The following is a 20,695-nucleotide window of genomic DNA, read 5'->3' on the forward strand; positions in this document are numbered from 1 at the left end:
ACTTTGGCAAACAGATAGAAAACTCTGAAAATACAAATGTACACCAATTAAAATTTTGAATATTAATTTAATGATCCACTGTAACAACCCATGAGTGCGTGTGTGTTTCTTTTTTTCCTGGAGATATAAACTGAAAGGAAGTTTTCTGAAAGGAATGTGTTTAATTTCAGGCTTTTGCAGGGGTATAAGTTTAAAAAAACCCAAGAAACTATTAGCTCATTGTAATAAGAATTTGTACACAAACAAAAAAATTAAAAACCAATTAATCAAATTATCTATAGACCATTACAAACATAAAACAAAGTTTCTGACAACACAACACAACACAACACAACACTACACAACAAGGTGCTCAGCAAACAATTGCTTGGAGAGATATTTATTCTATAAAGACAAAGGAAAACCACAAGATACGTATAGGGATATCACTATATCTTATGGTCAAAAGATGTTTGCACTACTAATAACAGCAACCCCACAAGCTCCCCATATATCTCACATCATGTACCATTTCAACAATCATAAATCTATGCACTAAAGCTCTTTGAATCAACCATCACCAAATTGAAGAATTTTTTTAAGAAAGAAATGAATATCACTCCCAAAGAAAAATTCTCAAGTTGTGAAGACTATTGAAAAAGACACTCACTAACCTTGTGTTCCCCACAACCATAAAGATATTGGCAGGCAGCATCCAATACAAACAGTGTATAAGAAAATTTTCATTTTTTTTTTTTTAATAAACTAAAGTTTGGTACAATAGTTAACAATGGCGGTGGCAAGTGACACTAGCTCTGAGGAGCAGCCACCTGGCTTCTTCTATAAATAGGAATGCTGACATGCTTGCTAAGGTGGAGAGCCTAATCCAAACATTTTAGTTTTGGATTTTTTTAGTTTTTTAATTAACTAATTTCTAAGGTGAGAAGATAAGAACAAGTTACCATCAAAGACTCAGTCGCATCACTGGGTACTGGTTCCTTCCACTGTACTAAGAGCAGAGAGCTTCATGGGTTCTCTAATGGCAGGATGGAATTCATCCTTCAAAGATCAGAAATATGGTGATTTCTTTTCTTTACTCTTTCCTTTTTACAAAACTATATCTTTAATTTTGTTGTCTTTATGTTTGTAATAGTTATGTATCAGAGAAACAAATCACTTACTAGAGGGGAAATCGATGCATACTGGAAATCTAAGAAGAAGACTGAAGAAGAGCATCTTGGTGAGCTTTCTGGTTCTAAGAGTAACACCCAGGTAATTTATCTATCAAGAAAACTCATTGACCTGAGGAGTTCTAGTTTAAAATCTATAAAGGGTTGTACTTTTGACAGGAGAGCTCTTACGAAGAGTCAAAAGGAAGGATGCAGAGGTCTAGCTCCCTTCCTTTAGTTGAAAAGAGAGAGATATTATCAAAATATGGAGCAAAAAACCAGATGGGGAAAAGTTCAGCAAAATCAGCAGTTGCTGGTAACTCTTTTACCTCTTCCTTCTGCTTAAAATCCAGAAAATTTTACTGGTTTCTACTTTCTAGTCTTGATTTTGATCAACTAAAACATTTCCTACTTCTTAACATCTGACTCTAGGTGATCTTCTCCCAACTGTTGTTTATTGTGTTAAAAGTTGTTCATAATCCTTTTTTCCGGTGTTCCTGCAGGTGGACAAGGAGTAACTGGGCGTTTCTAAATGAACCTCCTGTCGTAACCACGGAAGGCCCTCACAAGTATGTATCACAGTACAACGTTACAGAGATTGGCAATGCAAAAGGAGTAAACAAGCCACAACTAAGCACATGAGTTTGACAGTCATGTGAAATACTATGCATATGAGTTACTATAGATGTAAAATAACCTGTTATATATAGTTGACTTTGGGTTTCACTATGTAACAAAGAGGTAAAGATAGTGTGTGTTTGCCATCATCATCTTGTATCCATGTAAGTTTAGCCATGAACTTCTACTAGAGTACGGCATGGTATTGCATGTACAGTTGCTCTCAGAATGAAATAATTACCTTTTCTGTAACTGGTGTTTCCTAATGGCCCCGTCAGTTTCTTTTTCCTTTATAATGCTGAAACTCGTCTTTTCTCCAGTTTCAGGCAGCAAAGGTAACACTTCTATCTGCAAAATATTATTTCAAAGTTAACAACCACAAACAGTTAAATATATCATTAAAGATTTGAAAAGAAAAAAAAAACCTATGACCTTGGAAATACATGCCAAAATTGCTTGCAACCTTTCTTGGAAAAGAGATGATTAAAACTAATTATCAAATTGGCAACCTCCAGAAAAGAAAGATGCACGCCTGAAGCTTGGGCAAGCTGATAATCCTCCGGGCAAGGTCTCCCAGCTGTGGCACAATCAAAACAGGAGTATGGCATGCTTTATTCCCAATAATGCCTGAAAGCTTCTTTGAGCATTATTCTTCTACAAAATACAGACAAAAAAAATTAACCATTTACTAATGAAAAACACTGCAAAGTAGCACAGAACATTGATAATCAAGAAAGTTCCTTAGCATCAGTTTACATTGGCTTCCATAAAAATTAATCCATGTAACATCAGGCAACAGACTTCAGAGATCAGGAGAACGACTCAACAACAAACTCAATTCATCACCTGGTCCCACGCGTGCCTCCAGAAAAAGACCTGTCAGCTTTTAAATGGATAATGGATAGCTGTCGGCTACTAAATAAAGAAAGGATAGCTTCCACATTGTAGATCTTTCCCAAAACGCGTTCACAATTTGCCAGCAAATGGATAAGATGGGCAACTTATGAGAACACTGAGACAAAATATCCCAAGCATTTAAAAGAAAAAAAATATATATTATGAGACCTTGCATATAAGAAACAATACTGGAAGCAAAGACGAGCAATGACAATCGTCATTCCAAGTTTACATACTCCAACAACACACGAGATTAAATTATTTTTTTCCTCAGGCACATCACTGTTCCATTTTATTTTTCAGCAGTGAGGCACAAACCGGAGGTAACAAAAACAAACAATGGGGGTCAGGATGCGGTAATGTTTAGCAGACAGGTGCAGAGCAGCACTCTTCTAAAAATTCATCAACTTTGGAAGAATATATATGGGGAAAGCTCCTGAAATGATCTACATGTGGTGATGAAACAAAATCATGAGCATGAACTATTCTTCCCAATGCCTTCTGCTTCTTGATGAAACTCTCTATCGAGCCAACAGGAATTACCTTATCTGATGAGCTATAAAGATACAGCTGAGGGCAAAAAGGCTGCTTCTCTGATAAAATTGAGATTACCTTGGTCAATCTCCTGCGGAACAAACACAAAAGTACAAAACATCTAATTTTTGACTTTTATTCCACTTGATTTGCTTTACTCATAGAAGCAAGAGAAGATCAAGGCATATTGTGCATTCAGTAAGCATGAAAGTGTAAGCAATACATAGGAGAATAACATCTTACTTGTTAACACTTGGCATCTTCAAAATTATGGCGAAGAACTTCTCCAAAATTGATAATAGAGTTGTTTCACATAGGTTGGGTCTGTTCGGTTGCATGCGTGATTTACTCATATCACCATCAAATTTTCCTTCAGTGGATTCAGCTGAAACATATGCTGGAGAACTTTGCTTCTTCAGCAAAGCGGCAGAAAATCCAGCAGCCCAAATCTGATAGATTCAGCAGCATTGTTTATCAAAAATTAGTTGCATTTCTGAGACTCGAAATGTTCAGAAAATTAAATTAGATGGGATTAAAATCCTCATGACACTGCCCACTACGTTTTACCTTCATTTGCATGTGATCACTCATTAAACATAGAAAAGTGGTAGCTAATGACACGTAACATTCTAAACTGGTTATTGGCACTCATCAAACATATAAAAAGATTGATAAAATTATCAATATTGGAGAAATAAGAGTGTTCAAGCTGATCACCACCCTAGAGTTAAATTTCATTTCTCTCCCGCTCAGATTGGTTGAGATTTCTAATATATGGTTTGTTCATATTTCTCATAGCAACAAAAGCGTAAAGCAAATCATTAAAAATGAAAAATAAGAGATTTTTCCTTTAAAGACCCAGAAGGAAGATAAACAGATTAAAACACATCTGATTCACACCTGAGGGTCTATCTCTGGGGCGGCTCCGGAATCAAAAATACATCCTTTGATCTTCTGAAGTATATCATTCCTCAATTGTAAGCTATTTAAGATCTCACCATACCTGCAAACAAGAACAATTTAAGACCAGATATCCATGAGAAATTTACAGATCATACATGTTCTTCCGCATTACTCGTATTTGACTTTGTCCAAATTATTGACAAATATTGGACCCTTTTGTAGCCTACGAATCATAAAGAGGCCATTTTTATGAAGACAGATGAAAGAAGAGACGAGATTTTGGGAGAAATTACGCAAGCCATCCAGTATTACTGAATGTATGGAAGATCAACCGCGGCACCTTGCCGCTCCTCTCCACATCCAAGCACCAGTCCACCAGCTCATTACTCAATCTCCCAACTTTTTCCTCCACTCTGCGGCCCAGATCGAAACCAAGAGTCTCCTTCACGGGCACCACGAATCTCACCGCCGCGATCCCTTTCCTTTCATACAGCTCAGCATACCTCTTCAGATGCTTCGCCTCCGCCCCAAGCCACCCTAACAACACCACCATCCAAGCTTCCCCCAATTCCGCTCTAAAGCCTGTGATTCCTTCATGGCCACCGTTTATGGTCAAAGACGGTGCAGACGACACCGCACTTGGATCGGTAAGCGGAGGCGAGGAAGAGATGGAGAGGAAGGGAGAGATTGTGCGGAAAGGAAACGGCCCATATCTAGGGTTAGGGTTTCGAGGGAGCACGAGGGAAGGAAGGGTACGGCGAGGAGCGTTTATATGTGGGCGGCGGGGAAGGCGGAGGAGGGGCCGCGGGGAAACGGCGAAGGTGAGGAGCCGAACCGAGACCTCCATTTTGGGCTTTGTCTGAAAGCCCACAAGACAAGGCCCAAATCAGGGGCTTAAACGGGTCGGATCAACGATTATGTCGTTAGCGGGTTTGGATTCAATCCACGTAACTGTGGGGCGGACGCAACCAAGTCATATGATACCAGATTTAACGGTGATACAACGTACGTCTTCTAAACTTTGATGAACTTCTATGTAATTTGCAAACAAAATTATTCTTTTTCAATTTTTGATATTTAAAAAATTATTTTGCAAACAGCAGACTGAGTGAATAATGTTACACATCAGCAACAAATTTCACGAAAATTTGTTCACGAATGTTAAACCCCGGAACCAGCCAGAATTGGCATTCATTCGTGTTAAATTTCATAAAAACCATTCGTATTACTCATTTATGAAACAGCAACATGATACACCGCACTATTTATCAAACTTGGCAGGATTGAAAGACAACAAATATGTAAACCAAAGGAATGGTTTGCCTGACGCCTGTGAGTCCTAAGTGAAGCCAATGTCCTTTTTCTGAATATCTTTATTACTAACTGCTAATTTACATGGAAATAAATAAATACACATGGTGGCGGCTAGAATAGAGATAAATGAACTCTATAAGCCAAGCTACTACCGCCCATTGGTTAATAGTAATTACAGAGAAAACTTAAGCACCTATACTGGCCTATAGTAAGCCTCGAACAACAATCAAAAGCCAGACTACTTGCCAGTAATTCCTTCAAGAGAAAATAACTGCAAGAGTATTTCAAGAGCTCATCTCCTGCGCTGATGTTGTTGTTGTTGGTGTGCTTTTGCTATCCTGTCAGCATACATTGGGAGGCCAATTATCTCCCCGATCTCATTTAGCAGCACTTCTTCAGTAATATTGTCAGTGATACTCCTCATTACCTGTAGCCTAAACATATTAGTATTTGTCGGTCTTGCACAGACAGTTTGAAGTTCACTGAGTCAGTGATGAGCAGAATTTTACCTTACGGTATGTGTTGATATCATTTGGGGTTGATTTATCCACCCTGACGCGCATACAGTTCCAGCACCCCTCTTCTGGATCCCATGAGCACTCAATAACCTTTCCGGATAAAGAAGCTGCGTCCTCTTCCTCTGTTATTGTAGTTGAAGCTCAGGATAATACATATACATGTACCTAAAGGAGATTAACTGACATAAATTTGGTGAAAACAATAGCACAGCATTCACTACCTTTAAATATAACTCGAGCCCCATCCATAAGCTTCTTTCTCCCTCTCTCAAAAAGAAAAAGCAACTCACGATTATCACTTCCAACCTGTAGAAATTCAACTTCAATCAAGGTGGCAAAAATACCAATTGAATAACAGAATGTTAACCATAAAAGCAGGTCTCAGATTAAAGTTCACAGAAGCAACATAAATTAGCTCCTTTAAAGAAAACAACGAACCTCAAACAGAAAGTCAACTGAGTTCATTTCCGGATATTTCCATTTTAGAAGACCTTGATGAGTACGTGGCACATATGGATCATCCCAACCCTGCAAATGGTAAACCAATAAAATTAAATCACTCAGAAATTGCAAAGTCAAGAAGCAACAAGCTTATCTATTATGCAAAATGACTGGTGTTCAAGACATAATAGGGTGTGTTTGGTTGAGTAACAAGCAAGGTCAAACAAGTTTTTCCCAGCTTAACCCTATCTCTTCAACCAAACAAGATCATAATGTTGAAGGTGATGTGGATGACTGACTCTACCGGTGTGTCTGGTCAAATCAGCATAACTTGTGCCCGAACTTGGTTTAAAAAGACTGCTTCTATCCCAACTTAATGTGACTAAGACTTAAAATACTAATAAAAATTGATTTTATTATTAATAAATTAGATTTCCTAAAATGAGTTATTTATATTCCAAGTTATTTGGTACATTAGCATATGGAAAAAGCTTGTTCAAAAGGGAACTGTGGCTATACATGTAACTCTGAGATGAACTCTGATCTCAAGATGGAATAGCCAATTTGGCAGTGCTAAACAGCAAGTTAATAGAACTCTTAAAATCCAGTATGTTGAAAGAAAGGTTCAATAAAGTCGAAAGAAATCAAATATAATAAGTGTCAACTTGTTCAGTTCTTTCATAATAGGGTTCCCTGAGGCATTTGCGCATCTTCAGACAGAATATCAATAATCCTATCTAAAGATTGTAGAAGATCACACTGTTATCTTACAGAATGAATGATCAGAAGCTCTCAGAGGATAATGGCTAAGTCAAAATGCAATCATGTCACACTATCAACAAATAGTGAATTAGATTGGAGAAGTCTAAAATATTTATGAAATCTAACCTGAAAAATGAGGCCATCAGCTGCATGTGAAAGCCTTGGAATGAACTCCCTTACAAGCTTTGTAACAGTTGATAGCAACCAAAAATCCTTTCTTCTAACCTGAGCAACTCTATGAAATTAATAAACAAATAATTTCAAGAAGTATTATCTCTACCAGAAATATTAAGAAAAGATATCCATCATACTCCAAATGGTTCCATATCATATTTGTACAAGGGGTTGACTCTGCTGTCACACTCAAACTGTTTTTTCTCAAGATTTCGGGGTCGAATTATTTCTTCCTCAAGTAACTTCCAACGTTCAGAGAAGGGTAACTGCATAATGTTTAAAATACAAAAATAAATAAATGCACAAAGAACAAAATAAAGAGAGGCCACCCAGAAGCATATGCTATTTAGATCCATCAAAATTAACCTTTCCAACAGAGTGTGAATTAAGGGCCATTAGATCATATGCCAGATATCTTCTCTTCAACCCTAAACCAGGAATTGTGTCGATAATCATTTCCCCATCAATCAGAGTCAAGTTATGGAAACCCTTGAAAAGATAATAAGAAGCAAAACAGAGTTAAATAAGATTTCTTTTCACATAAGGCACACATACAACCTCTGAAATTATAAGTAACTATCCACAAACCTCACTTGTGGTTGAACTCTTCAGAGGAAACCGCATCTGAACCCTTCGAAAGCAAAAGTTTCGATCAATTAGATAACAACCATGCATGGTAATAAGCATCATATATCTAGTCCCATCTGCTTTCCACGTTGCATAGTAGTAACGTTGCCGTAATAGTTGCAAATTATCCCTGAACAATGTCAAAATAGCAGCTACAGTTCTTAATAATCTGATGAAAGAGAATGAAAAATTGGGCAGTACTAGAAGCAAAATAAAATAAAGTACAAGAATAAAGAAACCATAGAACGTGACATATAAAATATAAACTCCATCATCAAGAATGAAGTGGGATCAAACTCGTCCATATGGTGATTAAACTAATGAATGCAGCAATTTAGAAAACAAATTGATGACATAGTAGGAGGCTATGGCCAAACAAACCTGTTGAGTGACACAGGGTGAGATCCTGGAAAATGCGCATTACCCCTTCCCTGACAACACGATGAATAACAAGGGAAAATCTTATCAAGAACTGCTGTAAACTAGAAGGAACAATTCAAACAAAAGTTTTAAAGTAAATCAAATAAAGTATTAAGAACACAAATTAAACTTCAACTCATTGTAATGAAAATAATTAAAAAAAAGCAAAAATGCAGCCATACTTGCAAGATCACTGCTGCCATAGCATCATCACAATGATAGATAAAAAGTTCAATAATCACATCAAATGGGAAAAGTTTGAAGATTCCATACTGAAGAAGCCAAATCAAGTAACTGGTAACAATATTGGCGCATGGCATCTTGTTGGTCATATGGAATTGCATCCCCCAGAACATCATCATTTGTAATATCTTTATTTTCCGTATCCACCTACAACCACGAAAGGAATTCTGAAGTTATGAACACAACTTTTATTGTTCCTTCCATTTATAAAAAAATTAAAAATAGATATTAGTATAGAAAGTTAAACAAGTCATGAAAATATGGTAGACCAGCTAAAACACTTACAGCCCAAGACAGAAAAAAGTAGCCAGCAAATATTGCAAATGACCAGGCTAAAATTTAAAATATTGGATCCATGCATGGAACAAGATTTCATCCAGGTCAAGCATAGTAAGAGAAACCTAAAGGTTCATATTGCATAGCCTTTTCATTTTTGGTGAGAAAATCCAAAAGCCACCATGTCAGCCCTTTTAATTCACCACGTTTTAAAATGTTACTATATAATTTACTACTTAAAGCAAAGCCACCTCTCCTTTCTATTTTCAACATCAATGCCTCCAACCGTTTAATGTTATTGCCATGCTTCACAACTAACTGCATTTGTCAAAAGCTTTTAAGCAAAGAAAAGAAGGACTACACACTGTTTGGTTAAACAAAAAAAAAAACAATTACTGGAAATGATACACAAGCACGCACACACATACACACAAAGGAAATTTTGGAAAGTATGACTAAAATATAAACAGCAAAAATAGTACCCACGTGCAAATGACCTGCAGTATCAGCATCATCATCATCATCTTGTACAGCTTCACCATTCAGATCAAGGTCAGAAGGCCTTTTCCACTCCGGGGTGGAAGGGCAGATCCAGTTTTCGGGGTTTTCATGATAAAATGTGTATAAAGCTTCAATATAGTCCTGCTTATATATTCCTGGAGGGCGTGCTTGTGAAAACGTATGTAATGCCTGGACCATAGAAATAAGAAAAAACTCAATAAAAATAAATAAATAAATAAATAACATACTAGGAGAAAAAATCGACCAAGATATTGTTTTGGAGGAAACCATACATCAGCCACATGTAAGAGCTGTGTCCGCATGAGGAAATGTACTATCATAAACCCTGTACGATTATGCCCATGAGTGCAGTGGACAAGAACATACTTCTTTGAATGCTTTTGGCGTGATAAGAACTGCATAACCTGCAAAATAACATTGGTTGAAGATTGAAAAATAATTACAAAAATTAGACTTCTGATTGACGAGAGAGATAGATCTAAAGAAAGCATCCAACCGAATTGTTTCATTATGTTTAACAAGAATATTTTCTGAGAAGACCAGTCTTTTTTTCACAAAAGCTCAAGTCCAAGCACCACGGGCTAAAATGGTACTCAAGAATTCTCATGCAAGAAAGGATGTCTCTCCCGCTAAGCTACCAGTGTTAAATATTCCAGGTCAGGTAATAGGCATTTTCAGAAGATCCAACAGGGACAATTACATAATCTCTGATTTGAAAAGTACTAAATGAATTTCAGTGTGGCATGCAAATAAGCATACTGGTACCATTTGAACAAGTTCAGGATCCAAACAATCGAACATGGGCATAAGACACCCAACATTTTCAAGCCAGATTTTGGGTAAGTAATAGCAATGAGCCACTAACGTCCTAATCATTGTATGTTGCAAATAAATATACAAAAAGCCAGAAGAGTTTTGCAGGTTTATCATTGAAAGACAACCTCATAGACAAAAACATTAACAGATTCATTATCTGGAACTGCATCTCGGCCCTTGCATGGAATCTGGTGCAATAGTAGAAAATTAGGTTCTAAAGGTAAAGAAGAATCATAAGCATCTCCTAATCAAATATAAAAGAAAATTTAATCTCACCTTCACATGTTTAATCCCTTGCTTTATCCATTCTGATGGTGAATAGTAACGACTAGTATTGGTAAGATCCACAACCAAACCAAGCTGGAAAAGCACATCCAGAAAACAATCTAAACATACGGAATAAATAACCCACAAAAATGAGGCAGTTTGAAAAATAGACATCAGCTCGTTAGAAAATCCCCCCATGCCTATGGAAATGGCAACATATATTATTTCAACTCCATACCAAAGAAATTTAGAGATAACAGGTCAGCAGAGCTAACCATGATCAAAACAGTTAATGGATCACCAGGTTTATCAGCCAGTGTCAACCAAATGGTTTCTATCTGACAGTTAAGGGCAACTTAGTTGCTAGGTCACAACACTCTCAAGTTTTCTTTATGAAATTGAATAATCTGTGAATAATAAAATGAAAGTACTGTTGTTCCAATCAATTTGGTTCTGTTGAAATACTGTACTGTTGTTGCTCATTGGCACCTTTAATATGCTAATCATGAGTTTTTTTTTTTTTTAACATGACTTTTTCTTTCACCTGCAAAGTGACAAGAAGAATTACATTTGAGAAAGGACTTAAAATTTCAAACACACACACACAGTTCATGGGTGCCAATATTTCACAAGGTATACATATTTATGGACTTATTCAATGCTTGGTTGAATTCTTTGCTTGAATTTTTGGTATTAATCGAAGCACACACACTTGAGTTCAAAGAGAACAAAGGGTCCGGACATTAAACTGATCCAACAGTAACCAAATTTAACAATTGTCATGCTCGCAAAGAGATTTGATGGTCTTTCTTACAAGGGCGAGTGTTCCACCCCTTCATAGCAAGGTTTTCTTTAAGGCCCATATTCAGGGCCTAGTTCTAGTTCTCACTAATGCAGAAGCAGATGTATCGCTTCATTGTTCTTGTTATCCATAAAGGGTATGAGATTAATATCAACACTCAAAATGGCAACTGTTGCATTTGATAAGAAATATGTTGCAGTTTAATATTCACAGTTATTTCATGGATAAAAATTAATTTAGGTTAGGATAAAGCCTCCTAAAATGATGGGTAAAAATGCCATGATCAAATCACCAAGGGGCAAGGGGGGAAAGCACAGAGGAGATCACAAAGTGAAAGTCTAGGATAAAAACTCATATGAGATACTCTTTATAAACAAAAGAAATTATATGAGATGCTCAAAAATATACGTGAACAAATCAGACAACAAGTTTCATTTTAATGAGAGAATTTCCTCTATCTTCCTTCAATTATCTTTAGAAACAGATATTTTAGCTCTCTGAATCCTTACTAAATAAACCACATCCAGGAGAAACTAAACAGAATTTCAGCATAGCAAAGCAAGCCTAATGGTGTTAGCATGTAATAAAAAAAGTTAATGAATATTCAAGTAACTTACATCACGCCCTGCTTTCCTTTGGTTGTGGATGACCTGTTTTGAAGAGTACCTTTTCCCAGGTGGCACAGTTTCATTATAAGTCTCATCTAGAGGAACTTTAGAAGGAATAATAAGACCTATACACTGACCAGCCGAAGGACAATCTAACCAACCTGAGATATAAAAATAGGCCAACAAAAACTAAAATATGATTAAAATTTGTGTGAAATAAAACCAATTTATAAGAGTAAGTTGATTTTTGTGATGTATAAACTGTCATCTGAAGTAACAAAATTTGCCAACACCATGGATAGAACTAGGCAGTTAAACAAGCTGAGCTTAAGACAACCAGGCCTTAAATGAAATGTCTCAAACTAAACCGGCCCCAACTCAAGTTTAATCAAACTCTCACCATAAATCGTTGTTATTATCTTGGCAAGAAAAGACCCAAACCACCACACCAACTTTGCTCTTATAACTTTAGTCTCCATGGAGACATGTTACTCATGCAAAGAGACTTTATGCACAATCACACAAAATACATTCCTAAGTTCTTTCTGACACAAGCTTCTCACCATTAATCAGTATAACTAGAGGTGAAGAAGCAAGTTGGATTAATATGATAGTCATTATGGCTGCACAGTCTACAACAACTTACAAGTCCAAAGGTGTACCAAAATTATATTAATGAAACATGCGATAACAAAAGTGTTTAGTGGGGTACATAAGTTAATACAAATTTTAGAAGAGCATATTAGCCCAATTCAGTAGTAAAAGAATCTACCAAACACGGTGCTGGACTGAAGCAAACATGAAAAATACATAAAATAACAATGTGCTATGTCAAACAACAAAAAGAAGGTAGTGTAACACATACCCTGAGGTAGCTGCTTCACTCTTCTATAGGAATTAAAGTTTCTATTTTGAGGTGTAAAATCATTCCTGGATTGATGGAAAGAACGTTTTTGTCCTTCATCTTGGTTTTCTCTTTTCAGGCGACGGCGTCTTTCTTCACGTTCCTATCACAAAAATAAGTGCAGAAACACTATAGGCATGTATATATAAACATCTAAATGCAAGATAATCTAACAAAATAAGAAATACACTAATATATGCTTTAAATCAGAAAATATGAAACAGTCTGCAAGTGCCGATTTTTAGCATCAGATTTACATGCACAATTTGTATCAAGACAAGCAACTCAGGTCATTCAACAACTTGAGGTGTCTAAAGCTTGTCACTAATTAAATGCTTGCGCAAAGCAAAACCCAAAAACAATCAGCAGACTTATGATCTTTAATCATTAGCGTACACTCCAAAAAAATGTAAACAAAGTAATTTACTCTGCGAAAGGTTTCCACAGAAGATTCAATGTGTCCTCCCTCAATGATATCCTCCCCAACCGGTTCTTCAAGAGGTTGTTCATCTTCTTCAGGCAGAGGTGATGCATTTAAATCCATAGAAATGGTCATTCAACATCCACCAACACATAAAGCATTCAAGCTCCCTGATGAAATGGCAGCTGGAAACACAATGGCCAAATTAAACCAGGGACACAGAATGGTAAATTAATCTGAATATAAAAACCTCTTGAAAGAATAAAAGACAAAACATGGACATTACTAACAAAGTCCATCATAACATACAAGACAACAAAAAAAAAAAAAGGAGAGAATGCTAATTAAAAAACTTGATAAAATATAGGACAAAATTGAATAATACAAGCATCATTTTATATAAAGCTACAGATAGAAAAGCTTGAGCTGATCAGGTATCATTGGTTCAAACAGCTGTAAGACACATTCCTCATTCTTGACTACCAATCACGAAATGTGGAGTGAGGAGCTCTGAAGGATTTCTGAATGGCACCATTTCTTTCTTTCATATGCTTTTATGCTTGTTTCAATTACCAGCAAAAACACCTATATATCCCATTCAGTAAGTGGAGTAAGAACAAACATAACTGGTCAAGATAGTGAACTGAAAACTTATGATAAAGGAGTTGCTAGTGGAAGTTTTAAATGGGGGTTTATCTATATACAAGCATTTACCAAATTCTCAAAGCACGCAGATTATAAAACTTCAGCTTAATTTCAATTGGTCTAGTGATCTTAACTAGAGATCTGCCGGCGCCTCTTCCTATCTCGAATGGATCCAATGCCAAAAAACAATCATTTCTTATCAAAGCGGATGAAAAAAAGGGTGAATGGGGGCTTTCTCTGATCAAAATCAAACCATGAGCCACTAAGATACATCCATATAATTTATATGATCCATCTCAAAAGTCACAGAACTACAATTCACGTCTTGAAGCACCACAAAACGATCGATCGCACTCAAACTGAGTTCTTGATCAATAATTTGACCAAAAAACAGAAATTTCAAGTTAAAACGAAGAAAAATGAATTAAAAAAGGAAGAAAATTGGGGTTTATTGCTGGGATTAGAGTTCGAGTTTGGTGGTTTATACGCAAACAAAATTGGAAGAAACTCAAGATATTGGGGAAGAACATCGAACCTCAAACGACAAGAAAGGAATCCAAGGAGGGAGCCGCGAGATCCGGCAGGGTCCGGCGGCGGCTAGGGTTCCTGCCCGGAGACGTGGGCGGCGATAGAAAAGTTCTGGAGAAATGCGAATGAAGCCATCTGACCCAAGAGCAAGAGGTAGTTAATGGGTCGGGTCGGATGAGTTCAAGGTCAACCCGGATCCGACCCGATAAAGCATCAACGTGCAGGTGGATACAAACCCGATCCGAAATCAGAAAAGCTTGATCCAATCATTAAACTACAAGCCCAACCTGACCCCTTTTGGAGCGGGCCTGGCCCAAATTATTATGCTTATATTCCCACCAGCCCATAAACCTATTTAGCATCATATTTTATCAATATAATGTGATACATTGTTTTTTAAAAAAATTATATAATATTACTATTAGAGCATGTTTGATGAACATGATAACAAGAACATGGAAAAAGCTATCATATGCCTCTCTAAAGCTTTTATTTGGTAAGCGAATAATAACTAAAATGAGAATTCATGATAAAAAATCAGTAGAATAAGATAATATATATATATATATATATATATATTTTTGCTTTTTACCCATTTACATGGTTTCTTTTCTCATCTAGGGGCAAAGTTTATTTATTTACATACGATGTACATTATATCATATCCTACCCCTATTTAATCTACTTCAAACATAAAAATAAGGTTACAAAATGTTATTTGATAGTTTATTTAGTGCACATAAAACAAATAATTAGATATGAATTTATTATGCTATATACTCTCCTCCTATTAAGTTATTATATCTTATCCGTCTTTAGCATATTATGCTTACTAAACGGACCCTAAAATATCAAAAGCATAGTTCAGACTATATAATATATTATTATTTTATTTGAGGGAATTTGAAACTCCATGTAATTGGAGTTACAAAATTCTCTCAAAATCTTTTGTTTGTTTGGTAAGATTTACAAAATTGATGCAATTATAAATCCAACTGAACCATTTTTGAGTTGATTTTGGAATACGACTAATTTAATCGTATTTCCGAATATGGGATTTGAAATGCTTATCACAAGACATGTGAATGTCACGTGAGGCATGTGAAAATCTAATTTTAAATTATTTTAATATTTTTAAAATTTATTTTAGTATTTATATAAATATTTAAATTAATTGTACATTTTAAATTTTACATTTTAAACAGGTTTATAAAAAATGTTTAAATTATAACTAAATTTCAAAATTTTTAATTTAAAATTTGTTGTTATAGGAAAATAATTGATAGTATACCATATTTAATATAAATATTAAACATATAAAATAAATTAATGCACAAAGTAATAATAATATATTAAAGCAACTAAATAATTATTTATTAAATAATTAATAAAATAAAATAGTGTATTTTATAATTAATAAAACCTATGACTATATATCAAATTCAATTTTATAATTTTTTTCAACAAAACACAAAATTTTATAATCTAAGTATTCCAAATACATTTAACAAAGCACTAGATTTGACACGTACTATATTATCAAATACATCAAATACATGATTTATAAATATATTATAATATAAAATACACAATATTTTCAATTACATCTAATCAAACATCACCTAAATGTCCTTAACAATATTTATATAATTTAAATCAAACACCTAACACTACCTAACTAATTGTGTACTAGAATTCTCTCATGGAAGCCAAGGTGCGAAGATTCCAACGTAAGTGAGAAAATGAACTCATTTGACAAGAAGCTATCACAAACGGCGCAACATACAAGCCTAATTTTCTTAATTGTTAATAATTGTAATTAAATATCCATTTTGTGGTAATCCTAGCTCACACCAAATCAGTAACATGATAACATCCATAATCACGTCCATATACATCCAAATAATTGTAATCAGATATTCTAACATTAACTTAATCACGTCCATATTCACAAAGACCAAATCACGTCCATATACATCCAAACAATAACTTAACACCGTGCGTTAAGCTCACCACCCTCCACCACCCTATTGATTTGATATAGTGACCCACCCACCTAAACACCCTGGAAGTTTCCTGGCCAATCATCAGCTGCCACTTTGAGCTTTGAAAAAGTTATAAATTTAATTCTAAACTATTTTCTAAAACTCATCCTAAATCAAATTACAAGTGTTTTCACAATAAAATAAAATAAATTAACAATAAGTAACCATTTTCTTTAAGAGATTCAAAAATTTATTTACTAGCAAAAGGAGTTTGACTAAATAATTAACATGTAAGTCATTTAAGTAAATAATTTTGCATTTAAATTCAGATATATGTATATAAAAATAATATGTTAGAAGCCTTTTATAGAGTTTTGAGTATTTTGTTCAAACTGATTTAGAGCCCGTAACTCATAATAAATCAATAGATCAAATATCAAAAAATGAACTTTATTATCTAATATACATACAATTTGTTTCTAATAATAACATCTCAATTAGTCTCAATCAATAATGATAAAAATACAAAGTATTTAACGCCTAACTTAAAATATTTTCAATGCCAAATTTAAATAAAAAAAAAATTGAAGGTTCTCACGTCAAAATCAAAATTAAGTAGTGGTTGATTTATACAATTTTATAAAAAAAATAGTGTTTCCTAAACAATTAACTCAACATAATATTTTCTTAGGAAACAAGTTTTTACTTAAATCCAAATTAAAATTATGGAACTGTGGAAAGGGCATTCTTTTTATTTTTATTACATAAATAAGAAAAAGAAAAAATTAAGACTAATAATAAAAGATGAGAAATTCAACAACTAGTTAAAAGGTTAGAAATTCTAAAAAATAGCTTGCCCGCTTTATAAAAAAATTTTAATCATATGATATCATGTCCATATTTACTATAACTAATTCCGAGCTCATCTATTGCCTTTATGAATATATTCCGATATCTTAAATTTCAAGTAATCTTAAAAAAAAAAAAAATTAATCCAAAAGTAACATTTAATTACAAAAAAAAAAAAATCTAAGAACCCTATTATAGAAACTAAATGCGCTTTATAAAAAAAATAAAAATATTTTAATATACACTTAAAAAATTTACAAAATAACTAAACATTTTAAGATCTCAAATGCAATTAGGCGTGACTTATTTGGCAAAACTTAAATTTTTATATTCCTAAAACCATTATAAAAAGAAAAAAATTCATCTGAATTTCTAAATTTTAAATAAAAAAACAAAAAACAAAAAATAAAAATATGACAAAGGTCTGAGTTACTTGGTATCTAAGCATCCACACACCAGCCATGCCACACACCAAACACGAAACAGCGACCCCAACGAATCATTCAGTGACACTTCGTCATAAGAAGAGGCGGTAACCTTACCGGGGCCACAGTGGATTGCAACATGGACCTATAAATAGATCCGATTCTTCGCCAACTCCAGGACACTCAGCTTATCCTTCTTCTTCAGCTGGAGAAGCTCGAGAGAGATCATCAATGGCGTCAGAGAAGAGCAAGGTCCTGATCATTGGAGGAACGGGATACATTGGAAAATTCATAGTTCATGCAAGTGCCAAGCTAGGGCATCCAACCTTCGCCCTTGTTCGGGCCGCCACCGCCTCTGATCCGGCGAAAACCGAGCTTATTAATGGATTTAAGAGCGCTGGAGTTACCATTGTCCATGTATGCTTGGTTATTTTGCTTTTTTATTTGTATTTTTAAAATGGATTTTTAGATTTTGAAGTTTATTGTGATGATTTGGAATGCATGCGAAGGGGGATTTATATGATCATGAGAGCTTGGTGAAGGCCATCAAGCAGGTTGATGTTGTGATTTCAACCGTGGGGTTCATGCAATTGGCTGATCAAACTAAGATCATTGATGCCATTAAACAAGCTGGAAACATCAAGGTTTGATTTTCTTTGATTTTTTTCTTTTTATCCCCAGTTTTTAATTTCATTTGTTTGAATGATTCTTAGGTTTATTGTTAGGTTTTGAAGGAGGATTTTTTTTTTCCTGTTAATATGGAATTTTGGGTTAAATCTACAATTTGTTGGCATTTCCATGGAAATGATTTTTAAAGAAATGATAGGTTCTCAGTAATGTGTCTCGTAGTGGAATACTGAAAGATTAGAACTTTAGCAGTCAAACAGTTCAAAATGCTGTTAATTAGACATGGCCCATGAACTTAATTTCCTTCAATAAACAAAGGAAAAATAGAATAATTTTTCACTGAATTTATACTGATGAGAAGGCCACATGCAAACCTTGCTTGGATTGGTTCCTTATTAATCTAATGTTTTAAAGTTCATATTAATCTAAATTTAAGAAGAAAAAAAAAAAGGAAAAAAAAATTGTGAAGAATCTAATGAATTTGGATGAATGCAGAAGTTCTACACCTCTGATTTCGGGCTTGATGTGGATCGTGGGCATGCTGTTGAACCGGTTAAATCGACTTTTGCAACCAAGGCTCAGATCAGAAGAGCAGTAGAAGCATCAGGAATTGGATACACCTTTGTTTCTAGCAACTACTTTGCAGGCTATGCCCTGCCTACTTTAGGACAAGTTGGTGGCCCTCCAACTGATAAAATAGTTATATTGGGTGATGGTAATCCCAAAGGTAAACCAAATTATCTTCAATCAACCTTGTCCTATATGCTTCATAATGCTGTGAAATTGTGCTTATATTATTGTTATCATGCTCATTTTCTAACAATCTTTGTTTGCTGGTGAGGACGTTGGAACATATGCTACATTTTTAGGCTTTATAATCTGTGGATAAATTTTACTGATGATGTGATGCTTATTTTACTGTAATCTTTGTTGCTGAAGATATTATGAATTGAAATTATCTGTCATTGTGATGCTCATTTTGCAGCGGTCCTTCTTGAAGACATTGGAGCATGTACGCCAGTAGTCTTTCTTTGTGCTTCATTACATCATGAATTGAACTTTTTACTGTTATGACTTTTATTCTCAGAAATTAATCTTAGTTTCTGAGGAAGAACTGGAGCATATACATCATTATTAACATTCTTCTATGCTTAATAATACTGTGACTTGAAATTTTACTGTCTCAATGCTGCTCAATTTGTAGGTATCTTTGTTGCCGAGGAGGACATTGCAACATACACAATTAAATCTGTTGATGATCCAAGAACACTGAACAAAATTCTTTACTTAAGGCCTCCTGGCAATATTTACTCTCACAATGAGCTAGTTGCTCTCTGGGAGAAGAAGACAGGCAAGACACTGGAGAAAATCTATGTCCCTGAGGATGAGGTTCTCAAGAAGATCCAAGGTGAGGAAATTAACAAACTATGTGGTACCTATTTACTTCATAAAATTGGCTCTTTGGACTAAACTTGGGTCAATTGCAGAGTCTCCAATCCCATTGAACATCATGCTGGCAATCAATTATCTGGTTTTTGTGAAGGGTGATAACACTAACTTTGAGATAGAACCATCTTTTGGAGTGGAGGCTTCTGAACTCTATCCTGATGTGAAATACACCCCTGTTGATGAATTGCTCAATCGTTTCATCTGAATGTGTTTCACCACAAGCACTGTTACTTTGAGAGTTTCTGTGGATAATAATAACTATGGCTGGGAGTTTGCTTGTTTTCTTTGTTGGTCTTGTTACCTTTCAAAGAATGTAAACTTTCTTGCTGTCGTAGTGTTGCTTGTTTGATGAGATTGGCCTTTTTTAAGTTCTCAATTTGTTTCTTTTGTCATTTGCCAACTTTTCTTTGAGATGGATAGAATGAATATATATATATATATATATATAACCACCTTGCAACAAGTTGGTATATATATATCTCTGGTTTTGCTGTTTTTTTAAAAGGGATTTAAGTCACTAAACTCTGATTTAAGGAACTGTTTATATCAAATTGTCCCGATTTTAATTGCATGAATATTGATTAAAATAAATATGAGGGATCTATATTTATAAATTTTTAAGTTATTCTAAAAATATGTGGGTGAAAATAGTTGAATAAGTTGAGATAAATTTTCTCACTTATGCGCAGGTAATTATATTTTCGTTGCGTATAATTTAATTAATATGCTTTCATATATATATATATATATATAATAGGACCCCAAAAAAAAAAAATGATCTCATTATTTGGATTTATGGGTTAACATAAACAAATGGTTTTTGATTCAACCATAATTGACTTAGAAGGGCAATGCACCTGAAGAGCAAGAATCACCTCCATCCCTGATATTACAAAAGGCATTTATTTTATAGAAAAGGATTTATTTACTTTTATTAAAAAAAAATTAGCAATAAGTGTTGACTAATCAAAA

The 20,695-nt window shown here is 34.6% G+C and overlaps 4 protein-coding genes and 1 long non-coding RNA gene across 9 annotated transcripts; 2 read left to right on the forward strand and 3 right to left on the reverse strand.

Moving 5' to 3' along the window:
- The first annotated feature begins 836 nt into the window (after positions 1–836).
- Positions 837–2,018, forward strand: LOC120261533. Its single transcript, XM_039269455.1, has 4 exons — positions 837–1,058; positions 1,133–1,251; positions 1,329–1,464; positions 1,652–2,018. Exons 1-4 carry the CDS (start codon positions 1,007–1,009, stop codon positions 1,678–1,680), a joined length of 336 nt encoding a protein of 111 aa, XP_039125389.1. The 5' UTR covers positions 837–1,006; the 3' UTR covers positions 1,681–2,018.
- LOC120261534 lies at positions 1,882–2,516 on the reverse strand. The gene is made up of 2 exons (XR_005536617.1): positions 2,199–2,516; positions 1,882–2,114 (listed from the first exon to the last, which is right to left on the reverse strand). It is a non-coding gene; the product is annotated as an uncharacterized LOC120261534 (long non-coding RNA).
- Positions 2,517–2,837: 321 nt separating this feature from the next.
- On the reverse strand, positions 2,838–5,162 carry LOC120261531 (transmembrane protein 53-like). Of its 2 annotated transcripts, XM_039269454.1 has the most exons (5): positions 4,394–5,162; positions 4,098–4,200; positions 3,441–3,646; positions 3,207–3,288; positions 2,838–3,109 (listed from the first exon to the last, which is right to left on the reverse strand). In XM_039269454.1, the coding sequence occupies exons 1-5, from the start codon at positions 4,945–4,947 to the stop codon at positions 3,056–3,058; spliced, it is 999 nt and encodes a 332-aa protein (XP_039125388.1). In that variant the 5' UTR covers positions 4,948–5,162; the 3' UTR covers positions 2,838–3,055. The 2 variants fall into 2 exon arrangements, with proteins under 2 accessions (XP_039125388.1, XP_039125387.1); XM_039269453.1 differs by having other exon boundaries at positions 2,838–3,288; positions 4,394–5,161.
- Positions 5,163–5,444: 282 nt separating this feature from the next.
- LOC120261530 (mRNA-capping enzyme-like) lies at positions 5,445–14,538 on the reverse strand. 4 transcript variants are annotated; one of them, XM_039269450.1, is made up of 19 exons: positions 14,396–14,538; positions 13,625–13,800; positions 13,222–13,400; positions 12,756–12,897; positions 11,900–12,051; positions 10,490–10,573; positions 10,339–10,401; positions 9,670–9,801; positions 9,362–9,565; positions 8,630–8,746; positions 8,318–8,367; positions 7,898–8,066; positions 7,676–7,798; positions 7,447–7,575; positions 7,262–7,360; positions 6,371–6,460; positions 6,154–6,238; positions 5,924–6,054; positions 5,445–5,841 (listed from the first exon to the last, which is right to left on the reverse strand). In XM_039269450.1, the coding sequence occupies exons 3-19, from the start codon at positions 13,348–13,350 to the stop codon at positions 5,707–5,709; spliced, it is 2,034 nt and encodes a 677-aa protein (XP_039125384.1). In that variant the 5' UTR covers positions 13,351–13,400; positions 13,625–13,800; positions 14,396–14,538; the 3' UTR covers positions 5,445–5,706. The 4 variants fall into 4 exon arrangements, with proteins under 4 accessions (XP_039125384.1, XP_039125383.1, XP_039125385.1 ...); XM_039269449.1 differs by having other exon boundaries at positions 13,601–13,800; XM_039269451.1 differs by lacking the exon at positions 13,625–13,800 and having other exon boundaries at positions 14,396–14,531.
- Positions 14,539–17,819: 3,281 nt separating this feature from the next.
- LOC120262095 (isoflavone reductase-like protein) lies at positions 17,820–20,115 on the forward strand. The gene is made up of 5 exons (XM_039270149.1): positions 17,820–18,064; positions 18,157–18,291; positions 18,770–19,001; positions 19,479–19,682; positions 19,762–20,115. The coding sequence occupies exons 1-5, from the start codon at positions 17,879–17,881 to the stop codon at positions 19,926–19,928; spliced, it is 924 nt and encodes a 307-aa protein (XP_039126083.1). The 5' UTR covers positions 17,820–17,878; the 3' UTR covers positions 19,929–20,115.
- Positions 20,116–20,695: the final 580 nt, after the last annotated feature.

This window comes from Dioscorea cayenensis, chromosome 5 (assembly GCF_009730915.1).
Source record: "Dioscorea cayenensis subsp. rotundata cultivar TDr96_F1 chromosome 5, TDr96_F1_v2_PseudoChromosome.rev07_lg8_w22 25.fasta, whole genome shotgun sequence".
NCBI classification, from domain to species: Eukaryota; Viridiplantae; Streptophyta; class Magnoliopsida; order Dioscoreales; family Dioscoreaceae; genus Dioscorea; species Dioscorea cayenensis.